The 21,691-nt window shown below is 40.0% G+C and overlaps 1 protein-coding gene across 1 annotated transcript in view; it reads right to left on the minus strand.

Moving 5' to 3' along the window:
• Positions 1 to 1,000: 1,000 nt before the first annotated feature.
• LOC124277049 (thyrotropin-releasing hormone receptor-like) overlaps positions 1,001 to 21,691 on the minus strand; it is a 66,924-nt gene continuing 46,233 nt past the window's right edge. Inside the window, 2 exon segments of the mRNA XM_046712704.1 lie at positions 1,001 to 3,055; positions 3,057 to 3,453. Coding sequence (XP_046568660.1) covers positions 2,222 to 3,055; positions 3,057 to 3,453 — 1,231 coding nt within the window. The 3' untranslated portion in view covers positions 1,001 to 2,221.

A 21,691-nucleotide genomic window follows, 5' to 3' on the forward strand; every position in this document is an offset into this window, starting at 1 on the left:
TGTCCGAATCACAAAATCATGTTTTAGTAAATTCACGTTAAACTTAACAATAAATAAATATCAATCTAGTTTGAAAAGACAAAAGATCGATGCACGAAGCAAAGTGTATTGAAGAGACCACAATTCAAAATCGTAACGATATTAGCATTTAACACGACAGTCATACAGAAAACGATATTTGTGTGACGGTTGTCCGAATTGCAAAAATAAACTGCATGTATACTTGAACATCGGCATTTGCCTTTATACGTCCATACACGCAACGGCGGGTTAGCCTAGTGGTTAAAGCGTTCGCTCGTCACGCTGAAGACCCGTGTTCGATCATTCCCAATGGGTACAAAGTTTGAGGCCCATGTCTGGTGTCCCTCGCCGTGATAGTGCTGGATCATTGCTGAAAGCGCCGTAAAACTAAATTCACTCACTCGTACACGCAACGCACATTGAAACCAAATTCAAAACTTGGAAATATATTCAGTCTTTGTGGCATGATTTTCGTAATGAATTTTTTATGCTGACAACAACTGAAACCTTAACAGTGAGACATTTTAATCAAAGGTTCATCTTATGTTAATTGTTTTTATAAAAAAGAAATCTTAAAGAAAGTCTCATATCAAATGTTAAATTTTAATCACAATTTGACCTAATTTTCTTCTTTTATTTCCGTTGGCTAATGTACACATCTATCATGAGAGAAACATCACCGTGTGAGTGACACACCTGTTATAAAATGGTACTATAATTATGACATATTCGTGGCCGCATATATCATTTGTCGGCAGAGAAATAGATACAGTGTTTGTGGACACATCTGTCACGAGCTGGAGTTAGTTATATGAGATGTTCTTGGTAGCACATATCATTTGTTAACAGAGAAATATGTAAGGAGTTAATTGACACCTCTGTCAACAGATCGTTATAAATATGCCAGATGTTGGAGGAGACATATATCACTTAAAGATAGCGATATGATTTGAATGTAAATGAGACATCCACGAACAAAGAAGCAAGAATGTTTTATTGCAATGAGTAGAACAAACACAGTTTTAACAAGTAACAAATAACGTTTCTAATTTGATAGGAGTGTAATACATAGTGCTTGATAGAGGTTACCTGTTTCTTGTTAGTTATGATAAAATATTTTTCGAATCGGGACATATTTGTACACATGATACATCGAAATTCGAAAAAGAACGGTTTATAATCACTACATCGTCGTAACGTAGCAACGCAGGGGTATGTTTGTAGATGCTCGGGCAGGAGAAAGGCTTTATGAAGGTCCACAAAGTCACGTGATCCGTGTAGGGGTCAATTAAAGCTTCCGGTCACGTGAGCTTTCTGGGCCTCCTCGTCAAATCCTTCTCTAAAACTGAATGTGACACAGTGATGAATCTCCAAGTTTATTCCATGCATGCTAATGTGAGGACGTTGTTTGGGCATCAAAGGCATACACAGGGAAGTGACAACGAACTGGGAGAACATTGGGCAGGTAATACACACTGAGCAAATATGACATGGACGTAGTATATAGGTACACGGGTACAAACCTACCTGTTACAGGTGATCGAAGTAATTAAATTCAATGGACTTTGGACATACGTAATCCCTCTACATTCCCACCATTCTCATACTGAAATGGCTCGAGGTCCTAATCGCATGTTGATGAACGATGTAAGAAACAGTTAACACCGGTATTTTGTTATATTTTCCAGATATACAAACATATGAAATATGTATGTTGGTTCCGATAATAGTGTTTATATTAAACAAAATCAAAACAAACAAACGTTCTGTCGGTTTACAAATGTACTCGTACAACAGTGAGCATTCCCGTTCTTAATGTCTCGAAGTGCAATATTATACATTTTAGAAATGTCTTTATATATTAAGGGGTATCATGTATAGATATATAATATATAAATATGAGATTCTGAACCATATATTAGGAACACAGCCCTATAAAAGTATTTTGTATATTTAGAAAAGGAATACAAAATCACATCACATAGGCCATGTATAGTATATAATTTACGAAAAGTATTTAATACCTAATGATGTCATGTTCAGTAGGTTTTCAAACATTCAAATACATGCACAACAATCAATAATTTGCCTACATCTGGTAGGTCGTCCAAGAAAATAATCCAATGTCACTAAATGCACCCTAGAATTCAGCTGATTAGCAATGGACGCCATCTTATGTCCAGTTTTAGATGCACCCTAGTCACGTGATTAATGACGTCTCCTCTTCTTTCATTGGCTCGGCTGCCTCCAATCGAATGTTCGTGAAGGAGGTATGCGACACCTCACTCTTCCTTCTCATGTATTTGGAACGAAGCACACAAGACACATACTTGTCCAGAAATACCTTCCTGAAATTGTCCCCGCAAGCTAAGTATACTCCCAGGTTGACAGCAAAACTGAGATAGTAAAGGATTTGAAAAATAACTTGAAGCATCTGATCAATGTTGGGTTTCTGTGGTTCCCCCTCATAAGTCAAGATCAAAACCCGGAGTCTCACGGCATGGCTGGGAAGATTCAAAACTAGGAATATAAAAGAAACTGCGAACAACATCTTGGTCACTTTAGCTTGAGGAGATGAGCCCCCGGCCTTCTTGCCATTTGACCGCTGGCTTTTGACTCTTTCGCTGTTTTGTTTTAGTCGTTTTTGTCGTTTTAATGACGTGATTAAGCTGTAGGTGATGCCGACCATCAGCAGAATAATAGCAATAGACGGAATCACCAGAGTCAAGATCATGTCCCCGAAGGTAAACACTCTAGTGATGGTGATGTATTTCTGTAGATAGTTACAGTACCTCTTTCCGCCAGGAAATTCCAACACGGCACTGAGCCATAGAGGGAAGTGATACAAGATTACACCAATGATACACAGACCTGATATGAAACATTTTGCTTTCTGGACAGTGCAGAACCTTGCCACAGTAAAAGGATGACATATACGAATGTAGTTCTCCACTGTAATAAGGACAACCAACCACACAGATAGAAATCCACAGAAATAGGTTAGAAAAAAGAACGATTTGACACATTCCATCTCGATGATACAGCTGGAAGGTCGTGGCATCTCCGATCCAGGTTGCGAGGAGAGACAGAAGGAAGCCTGTGTCAGACAGCGATCTTGCAGCGAGGTAAAGGCTGCAAGAAGTACGGCGGAGAGGTTTACTGATAAAGGTGAAGAACGCCAGAAGGTTGGCTATGGTACCAACGATCGCAGTAGCTGGAATAGCAACCAGGTGTATACGGTATAGTATCTGGATAGCTATACTTGGGCTGTGCGTGCTGTTCATGCCGACAGCAGTGGACGCGTTGCCGGAGTCGTTCCCGTTGCTCCAGAAGGACGTTGTTTGCCATGGTGGGCTCCCGAGGGTTGTGTTAACGGTGTCGTTCCCTATGATGTAATACTTGTCGGTTGCGTTCTCCATCATAAGGCTGTCCCTGAAAGTATACGAAAGAAAATTACAAAATAGTTTGACATAAGGCCAGCAAATCGTTAATCACTTGCATTCACAGCTTTTCAGTTATAAAAAATGATCAGTTGGTTGCTTAACTCGGCAATATTCCAGCTGTATGACAGCGGTTTGTAAATAATCGAGTCTTGACCAGACAATCCTGTAATCCACATCACGAGAATCGATCTAACCAATTGGGATACGATGCCACGTGTCAACCAAGCCTGTCCCCCTGAAGGTCCCGGTTAGAATGAACCTTCAGTAACCCATGCTTGTCGTAAGAGGCGACTAACGGGATCGGGTGGTCAGGCTCGCTGGCTGGGTTGACACACGTCATCGGTTCCCAATTGCACAGATCGATGCTCATGCGGTTGATCACTGGATTGTCTGGTCGAGACTCGATTATTTACAGACCGCCGCCATATAGTTGGAATATTGCTGAGTGCGGCGTAAAACTAAACTCACTCACTCACTCACTCACTCACTCAACCAAGCCTGACCACCCGATCCCAATTCTAACCTGGATCTTCACGGGTTGTTCATCTGAACACATATATAAGAAATATTAGTTTAGACTCACTCACAACACTCACTATATATATATAGATATAGATATACAGATAGATAGATAGCTAAGGTTACTTCGAAGATTGATTTCTCCACTAACTTGGTGGAACCAACTGCAAACTTTATGCAGCTGAATTGCACGAAGATCATGCATCAAATTGCTGAAAAGAATGTGCAAATATCGTGCATGTGAACAGCTGGGTGGTGGTGTAAAGTTTAGTTAAGCATTCGCCAATTTTCACTGATTTTCATCATCTACTGAACTCATGACAATTATCATTTCAACGTTACAAATTTATTTAACAATACATCAGTTCATGTGTAAACAATACCTTTAAACAGTATGCCGTATATTCCAAAATATAGTTTAGACCAGTTGCCTGAACTAAGAGGCTATATTTACACTAGTGAGTCTAAACTTTTGATGACAAGTATATATACATCTATACGCGAATGTTAATACTGAACAGATATTTGATATAGTCGATGAAAAGTGAACTGAAATTGGGTTCACTGTGCGTGTGCGTGGTTCTCATATTTACTCACATGTCACCAGGTCACCAGGAACTGTGTCAATTGCAATCATGACCGTTTGCTGATGGTCTGTCGAATGACGTTCGTAAGGTAGCTTATCATTTGCCTGTTTTCATTTGATAGTTCGAAAGAGGACCAAAGTACTAATCGGGGAATAATGTTGAAGGTCAGCTCTCTATAATCCACGGTTTAAGGACAACCTGAAAGGGACCCACATTCACGAGTACTCTCTCAGCCTGGTAGATTTACTATATTGGAATCCAATAAGACTGGTAATTGGTCGTGAAGCGTTAACTGTAATGGGCATCAGCCAATGCATTAATGTCTGGGTCAGCAGGATAAGTACACTCTGGCTACAAACCATTCAACACAGTACTCTAAGGGCTAATGGTCAAATTGGTGAAATTAATGAAATTATGGCAAATATTGCAGGATGACTAGATTGAGGAAGATAGACTGTCTTAGCATTTAATTATGATGCGAATAGCGCGGATTTAGTTTCAGTGTCCCATTTGTGACACTTATTATAATTACTATGTCCAGAAATAGGAAATGAGAACAACGTTATGCCACTGATAGATCTGTTAAAGTGTATTGGTAAAATGGACTTTTATATTGTAAAAACAAACTGGATTGAAATGATGGTTGAAGTTCTATAATTACCCATGTCGGGGCCGAGGGAATATGGTGAACATCATAAACCATAAAAAACGCAAGATCTATGGATGTCAACTTCTTTACCTTATCATTAAAAGTCTGTGGACATCATAGTTTCACACTAAAACATGGTTTATGATAAAATCTTTGAAGGGCATTTAGAAGTGGAATGCATAAGAAAAGCAAAATTTATAGATGTCAACTTCTTTATTATGCATAACACGACGTTTCGGAGTGTATGCTTACTCCTTCATCAGGTGAATCATTCACCTGATGAAGGAGTAAGCAATGATTCACCTGATGCAAGGGCTAGTCAATAATAGCCATATGTACTAATGCGTTTCTTGTTGTATGACTTTATTTCACATGACAAATAATAAGGATTTCTTATTTAAGGTGTGGGTTTGTCGACATTATTCCTGTGGGAAAACAATGTAAAGACTGATTATAAAAGAGAGTGGAGGACTCCAGTACAGTTACATTTACAGTGAATGACATATGTTCACAGATTGCGTAAATCATAACAGTTTCAAATTTAACGTCGATAGCTGTCATCATTTTGTCATCTAGGTAATGAAAACAAGAGCGACAGAAAATACTTCATAATCATAAGATATTTTCACTATGATATTTTCAACTATAGAACATCAAAGTTTTGTTTGTTGCTTAAAGCCACACTCAGCAAAATTCCAGCCATATGGCGGAGGTCACAGCAAAATTCCAGCTATATGGGCGGTCTGTGAAACATCGAATCTGGACCAGACAAACCAGTTATCAACATCATGAGCACCGATCTACGCAATTGGGATACGGGGTCATGTGTCAACCAAGTCAGCGAACGTGACCACTTGATCTCGTTAGTCGATCTTGCGACAAACATACGTTGGTGAATGTCAAATATAACCCGGAGTTCAACGTCAAAGAATGAAAGAAGTTTCCATCCAAACGGAACCCATTTGGCATAAAACATGGAGGTGAAAGTCAGAACTCACACCAGGTGCTCGCGACAATGGTTAGGAATGAGTGAGTGAATTTAGTTTCACGCCGCTTTTAGCACTGTTCAAGCAATATCACGGCGGGAGACACCAGAAATGGGTTTCACACATTGTAGTGAATCGAACCCGGGTATTCGGTGTCACGAGCGATCGCTCTAACCACTAGGCTACCCCACCGCCCCTGATGGTAAGGATAAAATAATATCGCACCGGTAGCACACCCCCCCCCCCCTCCTCATTCTATTTGCCTCATATCATATTACTCCTTACAGTTGTCTTTAAACAGACAAATAAACAATTAAGTGATGGACTAGCTCATTTGACACTTTACTGTAAAAAACAAAACCGACAGCAAAGCATAAATACTGCGATTGTTTTAATTAGTATGTGTAAGTATTTGTCTTCACGAAGGGATTGGCTTCATGTCCGATTGGCATTATTTCGGAAACATACAAGTTATAACAGCTACAAGCATGTCATATTAATGTAACTATTTAACTCTTTAAGCCACCAGCAACCAAGCTGGGCTACTTGCTGTGGATCATGGGGATTCTTGACTCATCAGCTTCCTGTATGATAATCCTGGATTATATTAACGTTATCGCCTTCAGCTACAGATGGGGCTGCGTAAGATTAAAAATGGATTGGAACCCACTGGTGCCGATAGTCATATTGACTATTATAGAATCTGTACATACATACAGGACAGGAAAGGTCATATATTCGGTTCTTTCGCGTCCTTAGTAGATACTTCAATGTGCTCCGTTGTTGAAACCATCACAATGAATTAAAATAAATTAGTGTAAAAGATAAACAAAACAACTTAATAAACAGCCACAAATTTCTTTCAAGTAATAGATGTCAGCAAACACGGGAAACTGATGCCATAGATTTACTGTTATATAATCTGAATCCTACGCAATTTTAAAGTCCACACAGTCAAGTGTTAATATATAACTGATTTTACAAACAGGTAAGTAATGTTGCTTATATCAAAGTAGAAGGACGAATATTTGTTCGAATTATTTCAGGATACGTCATGAAATAAAGGAACGAACGAATATTTATGTTTTGCACAATCATTGTTTGCAAACGTCTAGGCAAGAAATGTCCGCTGACAATGTCCAAAGCAGGCACAGACCACGTTTACGACATCAGCCTTGACCTTCTGGACAGAACTAATGTCTTTCGCTCCTCTATAATCTTCGCTGTTAACACACAGTCACGTTAATGCAATCTCCCGTGCCGCAGACTAACCTTTAGTCTGGATGAGGGATCCTGTGACGGAAATATGACCACAGACATCACAGGCCCCAAAGATCATTGTCCCGGCAGGTTCCATAAACATCAAATGATGTACTTTAATCAAAGGTTTCCCAAAGGTGCCCAGAACAATGGTATCCTGTTATGATATTAGTAATTGGCTGTAACAAAGACGGCTTCCAGGCAGTCCCTCTGATAAAGAACAGCATCACATGATTGGGATGACGCTTTGAACACAAACCGATCATTTCAGAAATTGGATGCACGAGTTATTGAGGAGACAGTGATTGATGCTTTAAGCTTACAGCAGTTGATATGATGGGGTTGTCGGACATAATTGTTTGCACTTACCAATGTGTAGACGTACATGGCAGTAGGTCTTTGAGCAATGTTGATTAGACGCTACGGTCTCACGTATTGGGCATAGGCTAATCTTAAGGTTCAACCGTTCGCTCCACTCTTAAACCATTGATATAATGTATGAAACCATTTCTTAATGTTCACCGCAGTCATATTGCTGTTTGATGGCGAAACTGGGTTTCTCGGAAGCGTTCGTTATACTCCCAAATAACTAACCGATATTGCAGATGTTAGTTTTGTGAGTGAATCTGATTATACGCCGCTTATAGCACTATTCCACAATGTCATTACTGAACACACAAGGAATGGCCTCCCACATATTATCCATCAGGGGAATCAAACCCAGTCGGCGGCGGGACAAACAAACGCTTTATCCACTTAGCTACTGCATCGCCCAAGACGTAATGTTATAGGCAGCGAATAACCTCACAAATATCCGCGCAAGACAACTTGGGATGCAAATAACCCAAGTGATGGTGGGTTAATGCTGGGATCTCCAAACAAATGGAGCTCGGGGAAATAGAATTATTTGGGGTTTCAAATGTTTCAGCGAAGAGACTTAATCCTTAGAATTTTGACTAACAAATTCATCTACAGTAAAGATCATAGTGACAATCGGCTTCATGAAATATTAGAAAAATATATTTTGTAAAACATTTTTTGCAATATTTTTAATTATGCTCCCGGATAAGTCAACAGTTTTCTTTAAGCGTCAGTTTCTACGTTCAAACAATAAGTTAACCATGAATCTCCACGTAAAACAACTGGGTGAGCATTAGTATTGGGAATTGGTTAAAATCTCATAATTGTTGATTGGTCCATTACAACCGATCAATCATCGAAAATAATTGGTTAGCGTCATTTATCAAATGTTCCTGTTGTCTTTGTAAAAAATAAAGAAAAAACATGTAGTAATTTGGGTTTTTTCGCAAATTAAACAAAATCCATTTGCAAATTAAATTTGCATATTTAAAGGATTATTAGTATGTTAGGAACACAGATTTCCTGGATTCTTTAAGATAAATTCAATCATGACTTGGAACGAGCTTGTTGTGCTTATGAAATGTAAGTTTAATGACACAGACAAAAGCAACCTTGTGAAAAATATTGTTGATGCAAACAAGTGTTCCAAGATTGGTTGCGTTCGATTATGAGAAAACATGTTCGATTGTTTGATCGTTTAGTCACTGCGACCAATCTTCGATTATTTCAATTAATCGGACCACCACTAGTGAGCATACAAAAAACTCCTATAAAGTAATTACAATGGCAGTACACAATAAAACAGCAGTTGTGAAAGTAATAATAAAAGTGATCATAATATTCACCTGGCAGCAACAGTGTTCATTCACCAGTATAGCAACATCATCAACAACGACAAGGTGGACCCGTGGCAAGCTGGGCAGGTATTTTAGCACCAGGAGCGACAACCATGATGATGGTACCTGCCACATGATTGGCTCCACGATCTCATCGTCCTCATTACCAGCCTACAAGAACGCTAGGTATCCCCCACTTGACCTGGAATGTTGCTGATGGGGACTGCGTCTACATCCAGCCAATCAGGGAGGTACTGTACGAGATAATTCTCATAGATGTACATAGATGAAGAATGACAGCAATACTTTTGCTGAATCCGAATGGTAATTTACATGCAAGTGTTCACTATTGTTTAGTCGTTGTGTTGATGCGTGTGGACCTTTTTCACAAGAAGCATTCCATTGAGCAAATTGAAAAAGATAAAGGGGCGGTTGGTAGGGCTGTGCAATATTACCGGTAAACCGGTATATACCGGTACAGTGTCTCGCGATACGATTATCGCGATATGGTTCAGATTCTGCAATATATTGGGTCATCCAGAGTTAGCTCCCTTTGCATTATCTGCCCTTGATTTCCAAAGCAAATAATGTGCTCTAAAAGTGCCAAATATACTTTTATTTCTGTTGGTTTCATGTAACATTTTACAAGTGGGAGTATCTTTATAAGTGGTTCCACAAGTGCCAAATATTCTACCAATATCATAAGGGCAGTGTATAAAATAGTTTTGAAATATGGCCTGTCCAAGGACTTCCTGTCCAAAAAAGTGACAAGACCTTAACAAACACAGCCAGTCCCAAAAACTAAAACAATGAAAAAATAATAGATAAGACGAAGTTCAAACCAAGTTAAGTTTATTCTTTTAAATATGTCCCCGGACCAAAGGGTGGCCTTACTTATTTAATAGACCGTCATTCACAAAAATAGACCGTCAAGGACGGTGGGACGGGCTATGTTTTATACACTGATAAAGGTTTACGTCTTTCTAAAGGTTTAAGTTTTGCTAATTGTATAATGACATCCTAGTCAAGGATCTTAGTTATTGGAGGTTACATGAGATATTTAAGCTCAAGTAGTTCACCTAAACCTTGTTTTTGTTTCATTTTGCAATAGTATATGTTAACACATATTTATATTGGAGTTGAATCTGAATAAATCACTGCTGACATACAGCAACAATTATTGCAAGCAGCATTGAAGTGCATTCTGTTGAAACACTGACCATGAAACTTATGTTATACTATTACTATACTTTATCATTATGTTCTCAAACCTTTGTTGCAATACCTCAATTAAACATTCCACATTAAGGTTCTATATTATTATATTTATCTGCAAATCACTGATATACAGCCATGCACAATGAGGACTGGGAGCCTGAAAGTATGGTGTAACAGCAACTAAGAAGATAATGTCGCACACACACAGAGCTATTATGAATTTATGACGTATGCACTCGGGCAGAAACCTTCCATTCAATATAACACAATATATATTGCAATATCTCTTAAATTATTGCAATATATCGCAATATGAGAATCAGGGCAATATCCAGCCCTATCAGTGGGGTAGCCTAGTGGTTAGTGCGTTTGCTCATCATGCCGAAGACCCGGGTTCGATTCCCCACATGGGTACAATGTGTAGAGCCCGTTTCTCGTGTCCGCCGCCGTTATATTGCTGGAACATTGCTAAAAGCGGCGTAATACCCAACCCACTCATTGGAAACATCATATATTGTGCAAACACATTTAAAAGGGTGCGAAAGTTTGCGATTTTAAGTTGCTGGTGATATTATTTTCGAAAAACAACCCCTGAATACGTGCTTGTTTTCAATTTGGGGTGATATTTTTTGCAATAGAGATATCGAAGAGTCTGCCCTGCACGTCAAAGTATTGATTGCCCCTGTGTGTGACATGCTGTTCCTACCATAATCAAAGAAGCAATCATCGACCTGTGTTTTAATACTCGGGGCTAAGCTTGTTTATATTGGCTCGTATTGTGTACAACAATCGGCAGCTTAACTGATGACTTACATCCTGCTGGGTATCCTGCAGGAACATGCAAAATCCCTAAGTACCACCATCCTCCACGATTTGGCCTAGCTTTGGTTGCAGGTGCTTACGAGGAAAGCCGTGAATTTAGCAGTTGAGAATACTATTGTTTTGCTAAAGCGTATAATTGTTGAATATATTTCTCTAAAATATCACTTTTATGTACTAATGGGACACTCTTGCACATATTTCCACTTCTTCAGCTTTTGGCTGAAAGTATGCTGATGCGATGCTTATATTTCAAATCACCCAATCACCTTTTTATAAAATGTTTGTCATTGTCCATTGTTGGAAGAAAAACATGAAAAAGGCGACTTACAGTGTGAGTGAGAGAGTGATTTCAGTTTTACGCCGCTTTTAACAATATTCCAGCTATATCACGGCGGGGGACACCAGAAATGGGCTTCACACATTGTACCAATGTGGGGAATCGAACCCGGGTCTTCGGCGTGACGAGCGAACGCTTTAACCACTAGGCTAGCCCACCGCCCCTCTTACAGTGTGAAGATTAAACCAGTGCCTGATACTCAGGAGCATTTGAGCCTCAAACACCGCGGGTCCTGTTGAAAAACTATATGCCCAAACATTTTTGCTGGAGAGAAATACACTTGCAATATAAATTTCCAAATAAATTCATCACGGAATGGCCAGGCGAAACCTGGGGACGATCAGACAAGGCGGAAATAATATTTACCGGAAATAATATTTACGAGCTCTGTTGCACAAATTGTATCAACAGCAAGTAAAGCGATACCTACTGCAGTGTAAAGAGTGCATATAAATTGATCTCATAACACTTCCGCTTTGCGTCTGCAAGTTCCCGTTTTGTAGGACTCATTAACCAGCAAGGCACTGATTAACGACTTGAGTGCTTTGAAGCTGGACCCTGTTCCACCCACATAATCACAGCGTTATTATTTATTACCATGTTTACAGCTTTAAGTAAACTTTGAAGTTTAAACCCATCAGCCAATAACGAATCTGTCTGCTACGGGCCTATTTCTAAAACTGGGAATTATTGTCCTCCTGAGATGGCACGTAAGTCCCAAAACTTTCAAAGTAAATTTAAACTGACCAGATTTTTTAAACGTAGTATTTTTTATTATAATAAATTATGGCTTAATTTTCATGCAATCGCCAGTGGCTGAAGGGATGGTCTAAATCCAGCTAGGGTCCATGCAGATAGCAAAGGCACTGTAAGTCCCCGTGGACCCTAGTATGATCATCTACCTTCAGTTGTTGGCGACCTATAGCCTGTTTTTATATTGTATTGTCTTCGTAACTAAACAGTTTTAGACTTACATGCTAGTTTTAAACACCACCTGTGATACTTTAGTCATTTTCCATGGTTTTTCACTGGATATTTAACAACTTGAATTGATTGTTTATGCAAAACTTTTAATCTTTCTCGTGACGATATGGCCGAAATATTGCCGAGGGGACGTTAAATTGTAAATCAGTCACTCACTCTAACACTTAGGTTAACATTTACAAATATAACGAGAGGCGCGAACCAATAACATCGACAACACGTCCAGACATGTTAAACACAATAACAGTCAACGTGAAGAACTAATTAATTAATGTAACCACAAATCCCTCCTTAATGTGACTGAAAACCTTAATTGGGACCAAAATTAGCCATGTCGACAAACCCGCTTGTTCTTGTACGGTCTCATTACTGAACTATCGTTGACTACGCAGCTGACGGCAACAGAAACGTATCGGGGAAGCCATCTGGCGGGTTGTACCCAGTTTACTCGGTTTAAGGAGATTATTGGAAACGGATAGCGCGCCTAAGGCTATTTAACCACACTTGTGGGTGATCGTACACGATTCTGTAAGGGCTCTGGCATTTCCATGAAATGGGTAATATTAACATTGGCACCAGCGAGTGGCGCTGAAAGGCTTCTTGCAGGGACCTGTAAAGCAATTACTCGTATTTTTCATGATGGTCTTAAAGGTGATGTTTACCTACCGAGGGCTGTTGACCAATGCTGATCGTTGTTGCCAAATATGAAAGACACTGTGGTATGTGTTGACACAGCGTTAAATAACTCACTCAATTTACATGTTTATATAATTATGTTACTTGGTTTAGTTAGCTCAAAATTTGACAAACGTGAAATAAGAGTGAAAAGTGGGCCTCTTCAAATAGAGCCTGTTCCAAATGTAGTTGATGTACAACCTTCACCTGTTGAATATTTACACTGGAAAACCAACAGGCAGGTTATCGAGGCAAAGATTTTAAGGCAAACTAGCAACATGTAGCCAGTACAAGTTGGGCGTATTGGTTTAGGCTACCCCTTGTGTTTCAGTTTGAATCTGTTAGTGTCGAACAGATGTATACACGAGGAAGAAAGTATCGCAACACCTATGCTCATTAACCCCCAAGTAGCCTTTTATGAAATATGAATGTGCATTTGATCACTTAACATAAAACGTGGCCACATAAATGATGACAAGGAGCAGGATTATATAAGGTGACTGTGAGTCACAATCATTATGTATTATTAGCTTCTAGGAATCCAATCCAATCCAAAAATAGAACAAATCAATTTCTTTCGAGAAATCGTGAAACATGCCCCGTGAGGATACAGGTTGAAACTGGACTTCACCAGCCCATGCTTGTGGTAAGACGAGTTTTATGGATGGAGTGGTCAGGCTCGTATACCTGGTTGAGCCATGGCATCGTATTCCATTGCCTTGATCGATGCTCATGATGTCAATCACCCGATCAAACTTGCTTAGCTACTCCCGTCCTAAACTGGAATAATGCCGAGCGTAGCGAAAGGCAACACGCAAACAACAATGTTGAATCACGGACCAAACTTGGGAGTTCATTAAGAGTAAACTTATTACACTTTAGCCAAGAAACTAAACGGCTAGTGAGGTAGCCCAGTGGTCAAGGCGTTCGCTCGCCACGCAAGTGACTGGATTCGAATCCCGTAATGGGGACTATGTGTGGAACTAGGTGTCGTAAACCAACCTAACTCTGTACACGGCTATGAATACAAATTAACATTCAATACCTACAATTTTAAAACAACTGTTCATCATTCAAGTATAAAAACGTTTTCCTATTTTCATAACGTAACCCTTAACACGGAAAGGCGTACCGTTGGAAGAAGTGAGTGGGTATTACAAAAATAAATACTGTTACTTTTTTCCGAGTACAAAATATGGAATAGGCTCTTCACTGCTTATGGATAACAGTGTCGAGCCAATACAAATCGAGCGTGCTGACTCGAAAATACACCCCATTGTGTCTTAGGCATCTGGAGCTTCTTTTTCCAGTATGGTCTTGGTATTGTGGTAACAGGCACGTTGTCTTTCGAACACAACTTTCGGTCCCCCATCACTGTGGGTCATATCTTCTTAATATGCATGCAGTTCTGGGATTAAATAAACTAAAACTGGCAAAATCATATTGGGATCATATAGGGAAGTTTATGCTCAGTAATGACACTTTAAAAAAACTTTCTAAAATACAAAAATGTACTTTCTACCTAATAAGCAAGAAGTACCATAGAGGTTTCACAAAAACGAAAGCCATACATCTAGAAGTTGCATTTAAATAACCATAAACAAGATGATGAAGCGATCCTATTTGTTATGGGCAAAAACATGGTCATTCTTCTTTCCTAAAATGACACACAGCATCAAAAACTATCTAAAAAATGTTAACAAAAACGAACATGTGGAAACGTTCTTATCCATCAGTGGACCAATAAATGTCACTTTCGGAAGTTAAGAGGCGTATATATGTCAGCGCCGTTGAAGCCACCTGCGACGTTTTTGTCGGAATTCCACAAATGGCCGGAGGACCATGCCAGATAGCTATGCAACGTGGAATTTTCTTTTTTATTCCTGCATTTCGTGTGTCATTCCTTGCGAAAAGCAACTTGACATTCCAAACTAATAATGTTAGTAGTGAGAGGGTTCTGCGACGGTTTAAGCAAATACTTCAGTCTAATTCCTGGAACACGATTTACGTACTGAATGAGTGCCTGTAGCAATATTCCAGCAAAACACGGCGGGGAATATCGGACATGAGCTTCATGCATTGTGCCAGTGTGGGCAATGAACCCGGGCATTCAGCGTAACGAGAACCACTAACCTAACCTACCGCCTTTTATAAATTGAAACTGTGGGGAATCGAACCCCGGTTTCCGGCGAGACGTGCCAACCACTACGCTACCCATCCGCCTCCGTGGTATTATCTTATATAGGAACTGACTTGCTGCTGGATGAATAACTCGTTTACCTTCGTTGACGGATTGCACACTTGTTCTTACTGGACTGACTGACTGAGGTTTGGCTTTACGCCGCTTTTAGCAATATTCCAGCAACATCATATCACGGCGGGGGACACCAGAAATGGGCTTCACACGTTGTACCCATGTGGGGATTCGAACCCGGGTCTTCGGCGTGACGAGCCAACGCTTTAACCACGAGACAACCCCACCGCCCCCATTCTTACTGGAACATGAGTTGAGTATGAAATTGTTTGGAATTTGAGGGTTGTAGACTGAAACACAAATAGCATGTTGGTGAAAACCCGAATATCTGTTAGCATGTTCCAGTAATATCATAGAAGGAAACACCAGAAATGGGTTTCACACATAGTAACTATACGACGAATCGAACCCGATCCATCAGCGTGACATCTTTAACCATAAGCTAACCGCCCTGTAAAATGTTTGGAATGATCTATACAAGATGGTACTTTCGGTAACAAACCTTACCATTTTGACTTAATAGAGCATTTGCCGTGTACGTTAAAGATACACATGTGAACAGCAGCAACATACACTTTCTAATCTCACTGTGACGTATGTTTATCAGTTTGAAAATAGCTATAATAGATATTCTAGGACTGTCTTCCGTATTCAGTTTTATCTTATATATATTTCAGAATGACTTTACTTTCATTCTCACTTATTTTCTTTTTTAAGTGAATATTCCATTGTCATCACAGGGGTGTTTTAATAATCGATTCTGGTCCAGACAGTCCAGTGATTCCTACTCGGACTACCGTCAAGTCACCAAGTCTGACCGCCTGACCCATATGGTCGACTCTTGAAACTCGTGTACTATACTTGCACAAGTCTCTAAGGTAAACATAAATGGTTTAAATGATAATTTCTAAAAAAATAATGAATAAGAGACCGGGGTCCTTACTGTCCTCTTATCTAGACTTGCCTCTTCGAAGGATAGAATTACTATAGATCCTCGGGCTCAGCATTCAGTACAGTCTTGGGGCAAGGCTACACGTGTACCTAAGTTGTACTATATTCAAACCCGGGTCAACGAAGGGTACCGCGAGTGACTCCTTTCATAGGGGCCTGCATAAGTTGAGGCCTCGAGCAGTTTAAGGCAGCTTTGGTTGCAACTTACGCCTGTTACCTTCACACCAGGATTAATGACATAACAGACTGATGGTCTGAAGACGATTTCACACACCGTCAGTTTCATTCACGGTTACATGTTGCTGTAGTTGATGCTACGGTCGCAAACGGCGAGATCGATACAGTTCAACGTCGTCTTCACCGCCCACAGCTTACACATTGAACTCTTGGCGACACCGCGGCTAGCGGTCTACCAACGGTGGCAAGCAGCAGAGCATGTTCGTCTCTTATGAATAGTTGAAACAGCGTTGCTGCATTTGTGTTGACAATGATCTGACCCTTCTGATTGAAAGGCGACCGCTGCATCACTGAATGGAAAGAATCCTGATACTGGAATTATTTCGTCTCGGGTTTAACAAGGATTTGTAAGGAGTCTCAAAACTCATCACATATCGTCCTGGATTAGACTGTTTGCCACACCAGCACTTTGAAGGATTGAAACACAGAAGCAATCATATGATCCTTGTTTTCCACAGGGAACAATGTTCTTTGTTCCGTCGTCCGTTTCCAAAATATTTGCGACATAACTTTATATTTTTATTTTTATACTTAGTGATGTGCAACCGCGTATGGCGCCGGATGAAAATTGAATAGTCTCAGAAATTATAAGGGGTTGTTAATGTTATTGGTGATATTAATATTTTGGAGTTTTATGTGAATTTTTTGTCATCAAACCACTGTCAGTCATTTTCCAGTCAGATTAGTTCCAACTGGAATTTGGATTTTAGACAATTGCATACGTCAGTGATTCTCTTCACGCAATCCGTCAGTCTGTCTGCTGGATGGATTGCGCTTTATCAAGGGGACGCTACTCTTCGTTCGTTCGGCGTGTGTTCTGCCTGTCACAACGTTTCACAGCGGAAGGACGAAAGGGAGTCAGACACAGCCTCCAACTGAACTGAGGTCATACTTTGGAAACATTTCGTCCACAGTAAACTGATATAATTTATTCCTGAAATGATCGCGAGCCGCAGATGTATATAACCAATGGCGCAGGAAGTGATATTCCGCGCTCGCTACATGTGTTTCCAGTTCATATCTCCAATGCTGCCGACACATATCAAATGCCTCGGTTACGAAACTTGTTTGCTAGTTTGGATGCTTGTTCTTAAACGCCACACTCATCAGTTTTACAGTTATATAATCTCTCTTTGTAAATAGTCATCTCTGGACCAGACAATCCAGTGACTGACATCCATACAATTCGGAATCGATGTCATGTATCACCCACGTCAGCGAGTCTGGCCATCTGATACGACAAGAATAGGTTTGAGAAGGTCAATTCTAACCCGGGCATACACCTGTTCTAGTCGAATAGTCATTTGTCCTGGTTCCCGATCTTCAGTTTTGACGCCACCCGTGAAGATCCGGGTTAGAATTGGACTCCAGCAACCCGGGCTTGTCGAAAGAGGCGACTGACGGGATCGGGTAATCAGGCTCACTGACTTGGTTGACTCATGTCATCGTCTCCCAATGGCCCAGATCGATGCTCATGGTGTTGATGCCTTCTTTGTGCTGACAAATATTTTCTCCCCAAGAACAGTTATCAAAACAAAACGGTTAAGGAGATTAGAAAATCGTGTTTGTATTGTGTATTAAGATTATCGATCAGTCGACATCTGCGTGACAGTGGGCAATAATAGTATTCGATTATTCCAGATCAATTGTGCCCGTAAATTGCATGTATTTTCCTAGCAATATCATGGAGCAATATGCCGGTTTCTTTAACTCGATGGGATGCGGTTACGACAAGGTCACCCCTATGCTCTTGGGATAAAAGGTTTAATGTTGGCCTCTGTGTCATTCGTTAAAACCAGTATTAAAAAACGTCACAACAAATGTGAGATTTGTAAATAATTTCAGATGCATGACTTACGACATTATGTCTTATATTATAAACCTCCCGCCTGTATACACTTTGAAGCCAGATTTCCTTAATATTTAGCTGAATAGAGAACTTATATTGCCGAGATGTCGATAGCTTTCCCTGTATCTCCCGTGCCTCTGATTCAAGTGAATTACAGGCACCCAGTACATCCCGACGAACTCCAAGTAAGGGAGAGCAACACACAATCGTTTTACCGAATTCATTCATGACTTGACTACGCTTGTTTATTTCATTATGTTGGGGCATTGTAATCTGATTGTATGTAGACTCCTGATCAAATAGAATCACATTATTTCATTGTAAACCGACCTACGATCACCGGGATTAATTCGGTTGAAGAGATAGTAATTGATTAAATCAATTAATTGAATAGCCAGCGGATGTTGAATCTGTTCTATCAATCAGGTGCTCAGTGCAACTTGATCTTTCATTAACAGGCGATGTAAGAAGGTGCGGGTCATGTAAAATGCATGATGAGCATTAGTTAGCTCTGAGTGAGTGAGTTCGTGAGTGCGTGCGTGAGTGAGTGAGCGGTTTGAGTGAATGAGGGACGTTTTCCGCCGCTTTTAGTAACATTCCAGCAATATCACGACAAGAAGAGAAACCAGAAATAGGCTTCACACATTGTACCCATGTGAGGAATCGACCTGGGCCCTCGGCGGGACAATCAAACGCTTGTCCCACTAGGCTACCATACCATCCCCCACCTGAAGAAACCGACATCACTCATCGTGAAGAAATATTCCAATGTTTTCAGTTGAGATTCCGATTATCCTAATTTTCGTGAATAGAAACATCAGAATGAGTGAGTGAGTGAGTTATTATTTAACGTCACATCGGCAATATTTCAGCCATATCGTGACGATCAGAATGAGTGAGTATGGTTTTACGAGGACTTTGATAATGTTCACGGTTCGAGACACCAAAAATGAGTCATACACATTGCACCATGTGCGGAATCGAACCAGGGACTCTCAGGTGTGACGACTGTAGGCTTCCCCTTCCCCCCTAAAACACCGGCGTCAAAGAAAGACGAATATCTAGAATCATACATGTAAGAAAAGAACCGAATCAGTTTCATAGTCAGTTATTTCAGTTAGCTGACGAGCGGTCTTAAGTGCCAGACAGGCAGCTTCTTCGATCGTAACCCCCTGTGACCAACCAGGCTAATATGAGGACGAGGGAACGATGTTTAGTCGTTGTACCCCGAGCGTAGAATACATTCAGCCCATACACTTATAAGAAACCACTCATCCGATGGCAGATTCTTTGTGGATTATCACACATTATATTTTCAATATTGCCCTTGTTGATTCCCATTATGTCATGCATCCAGTCACTATCTGTGTAATTTCTTCTTCTTTTTTTCCATTTTTGTTCCAACTCTACAACGTATATAATACATAGATGTATATGTTTTGCCTTTCAATTGGAAAGTATGGATTACAGATAGGTATTCTAAGTTCCGCCAATCGTGCACATAGACAATGCAGTCATATGTATAAAGGTGTACATATTTTTACTTTCAATTGTAAGGTACAGTTTTCATCTAGTCGTGTTCATAGATAATACAGTCATGTGTATAAAAATGTATATATTTTTCCTTTCAGTTGGAAAGTATAGTTTACAGATAGGTATTCTAAGTTCATCCAGTCGTACACATAGATAATACAGTCATATGTATAAATGTGTCCATATTTTTCTTTCAGTTGGAAGATATAGTTTACAGATAGGTATTCAAGTTCATCTAATCGTGCACATAGATAATACAGTCATACGTATAAAGATGTACATGTTTTTTTCCTTTCCTATATGTGTAATTGTATCACCGTTAGGGAGCGGCTTTGATATAAGCATGTTTATGCTTGTTTGCCAATCCCGTCATGATCACATGAATATATACGTTTACACCTGATAACCAGATGGTGGAAACACTTATATACGCACTCCCGAAAAATAAACGCCAAAACTACTGGTGTTAATCAGGGCAAGAAACCTGGTTCAAATGTGCCTCCGTTCACCCAGCCGTGAATGGATACAAAATATAAAAGTTATATATGTTGAAAGAAATTCAGCCAAATGTTTACGTTTATTCCCTGGAACATTTCCAGCTCTCAAACTGTTCGAATTCTTTCATATCCGAAATCTTCAAATAACAGGTTTTAGCAAAAGAAGGAGCCACGATTTTGACACGTTATTCCTTTCTGATCGGCCTCACGAAACAGCCCTGCAAACGGATTCGCAAAAGTTTTAAGGAAAGATCTTCCGGCTTTTTAACATACCTCAGGGTATAATTACCAGTCTGTCAGTTGTGCCAAGTGATCATAGGTTCATCGCAGAAGTATCCACGATAGCACGTATCTTCCCTTTCACGTCATTTGGCGTAAAACCAGCATAAACTGTTCACCTTTTCATCAAAGAGACGTCATTTGGGGTTCAGGTAATTTGTGTACTTAGCATAATGACACAATACAAAAGTATGATAATACTTTGATCGATGAGATAATTACTTTCCGTGACACACTCGTCAACTAATGTTCTGAACCTGCCGATATTTATATAGACTAAATCGATAAAACTTTCCTTCGGGGTTATTAACTCAAAAACATTTCCATTTGAAAATGGCAGATTTGAGAATGGAACATGTGCCTTGGGCATCTTTGAATAAATACCCTTTTACCGTTATACATTGTAACGGAATATGGACGACGGCCCTGCGTAAATGAACATAGGGGTCCGAAACTTTGACGGCGTTCAAAGGGTTACATCTACGTCGGCCGAGTTTTTAAGACGCCGCAACTGAGTTTACTCCCCCTTTGATGCACCAGGAACATTTGATCGTTAGTTGGGATTTTGGTTCGACCAGATTCGGTTTCAAAGTGTATCAACATAATGCGCATGGTAAACATCTGACCCCTGTCTAACTTCCAGCTTTTCCTTCATCAAACTGACTGGCATATTACTGGAATACGTTTCAGCGTTAAACCTAGCTCACTTACACACTCATCACTCACTCACTACAAAACCAGGTCGAAAATCAATAACCTACTCTTACACAAGAGAGAGATTTGTTTACGCACTATTAATAAGTAGACGACAACAACTTATTGCAGAGTATTACGTTGTACCACACACAAAGCAGAAGGTTCTGTGAAATATTGATGTCAGGTACATACGTCTG

Source organism: Haliotis rubra, unplaced genomic scaffold (assembly GCF_003918875.1).
Source record: "Haliotis rubra isolate DU_JTF1 unplaced genomic scaffold, ASM391887v1 Scf217, whole genome shotgun sequence".
Taxonomy (NCBI): domain Eukaryota; kingdom Metazoa; phylum Mollusca; class Gastropoda; order Lepetellida; family Haliotidae; genus Haliotis; species Haliotis rubra.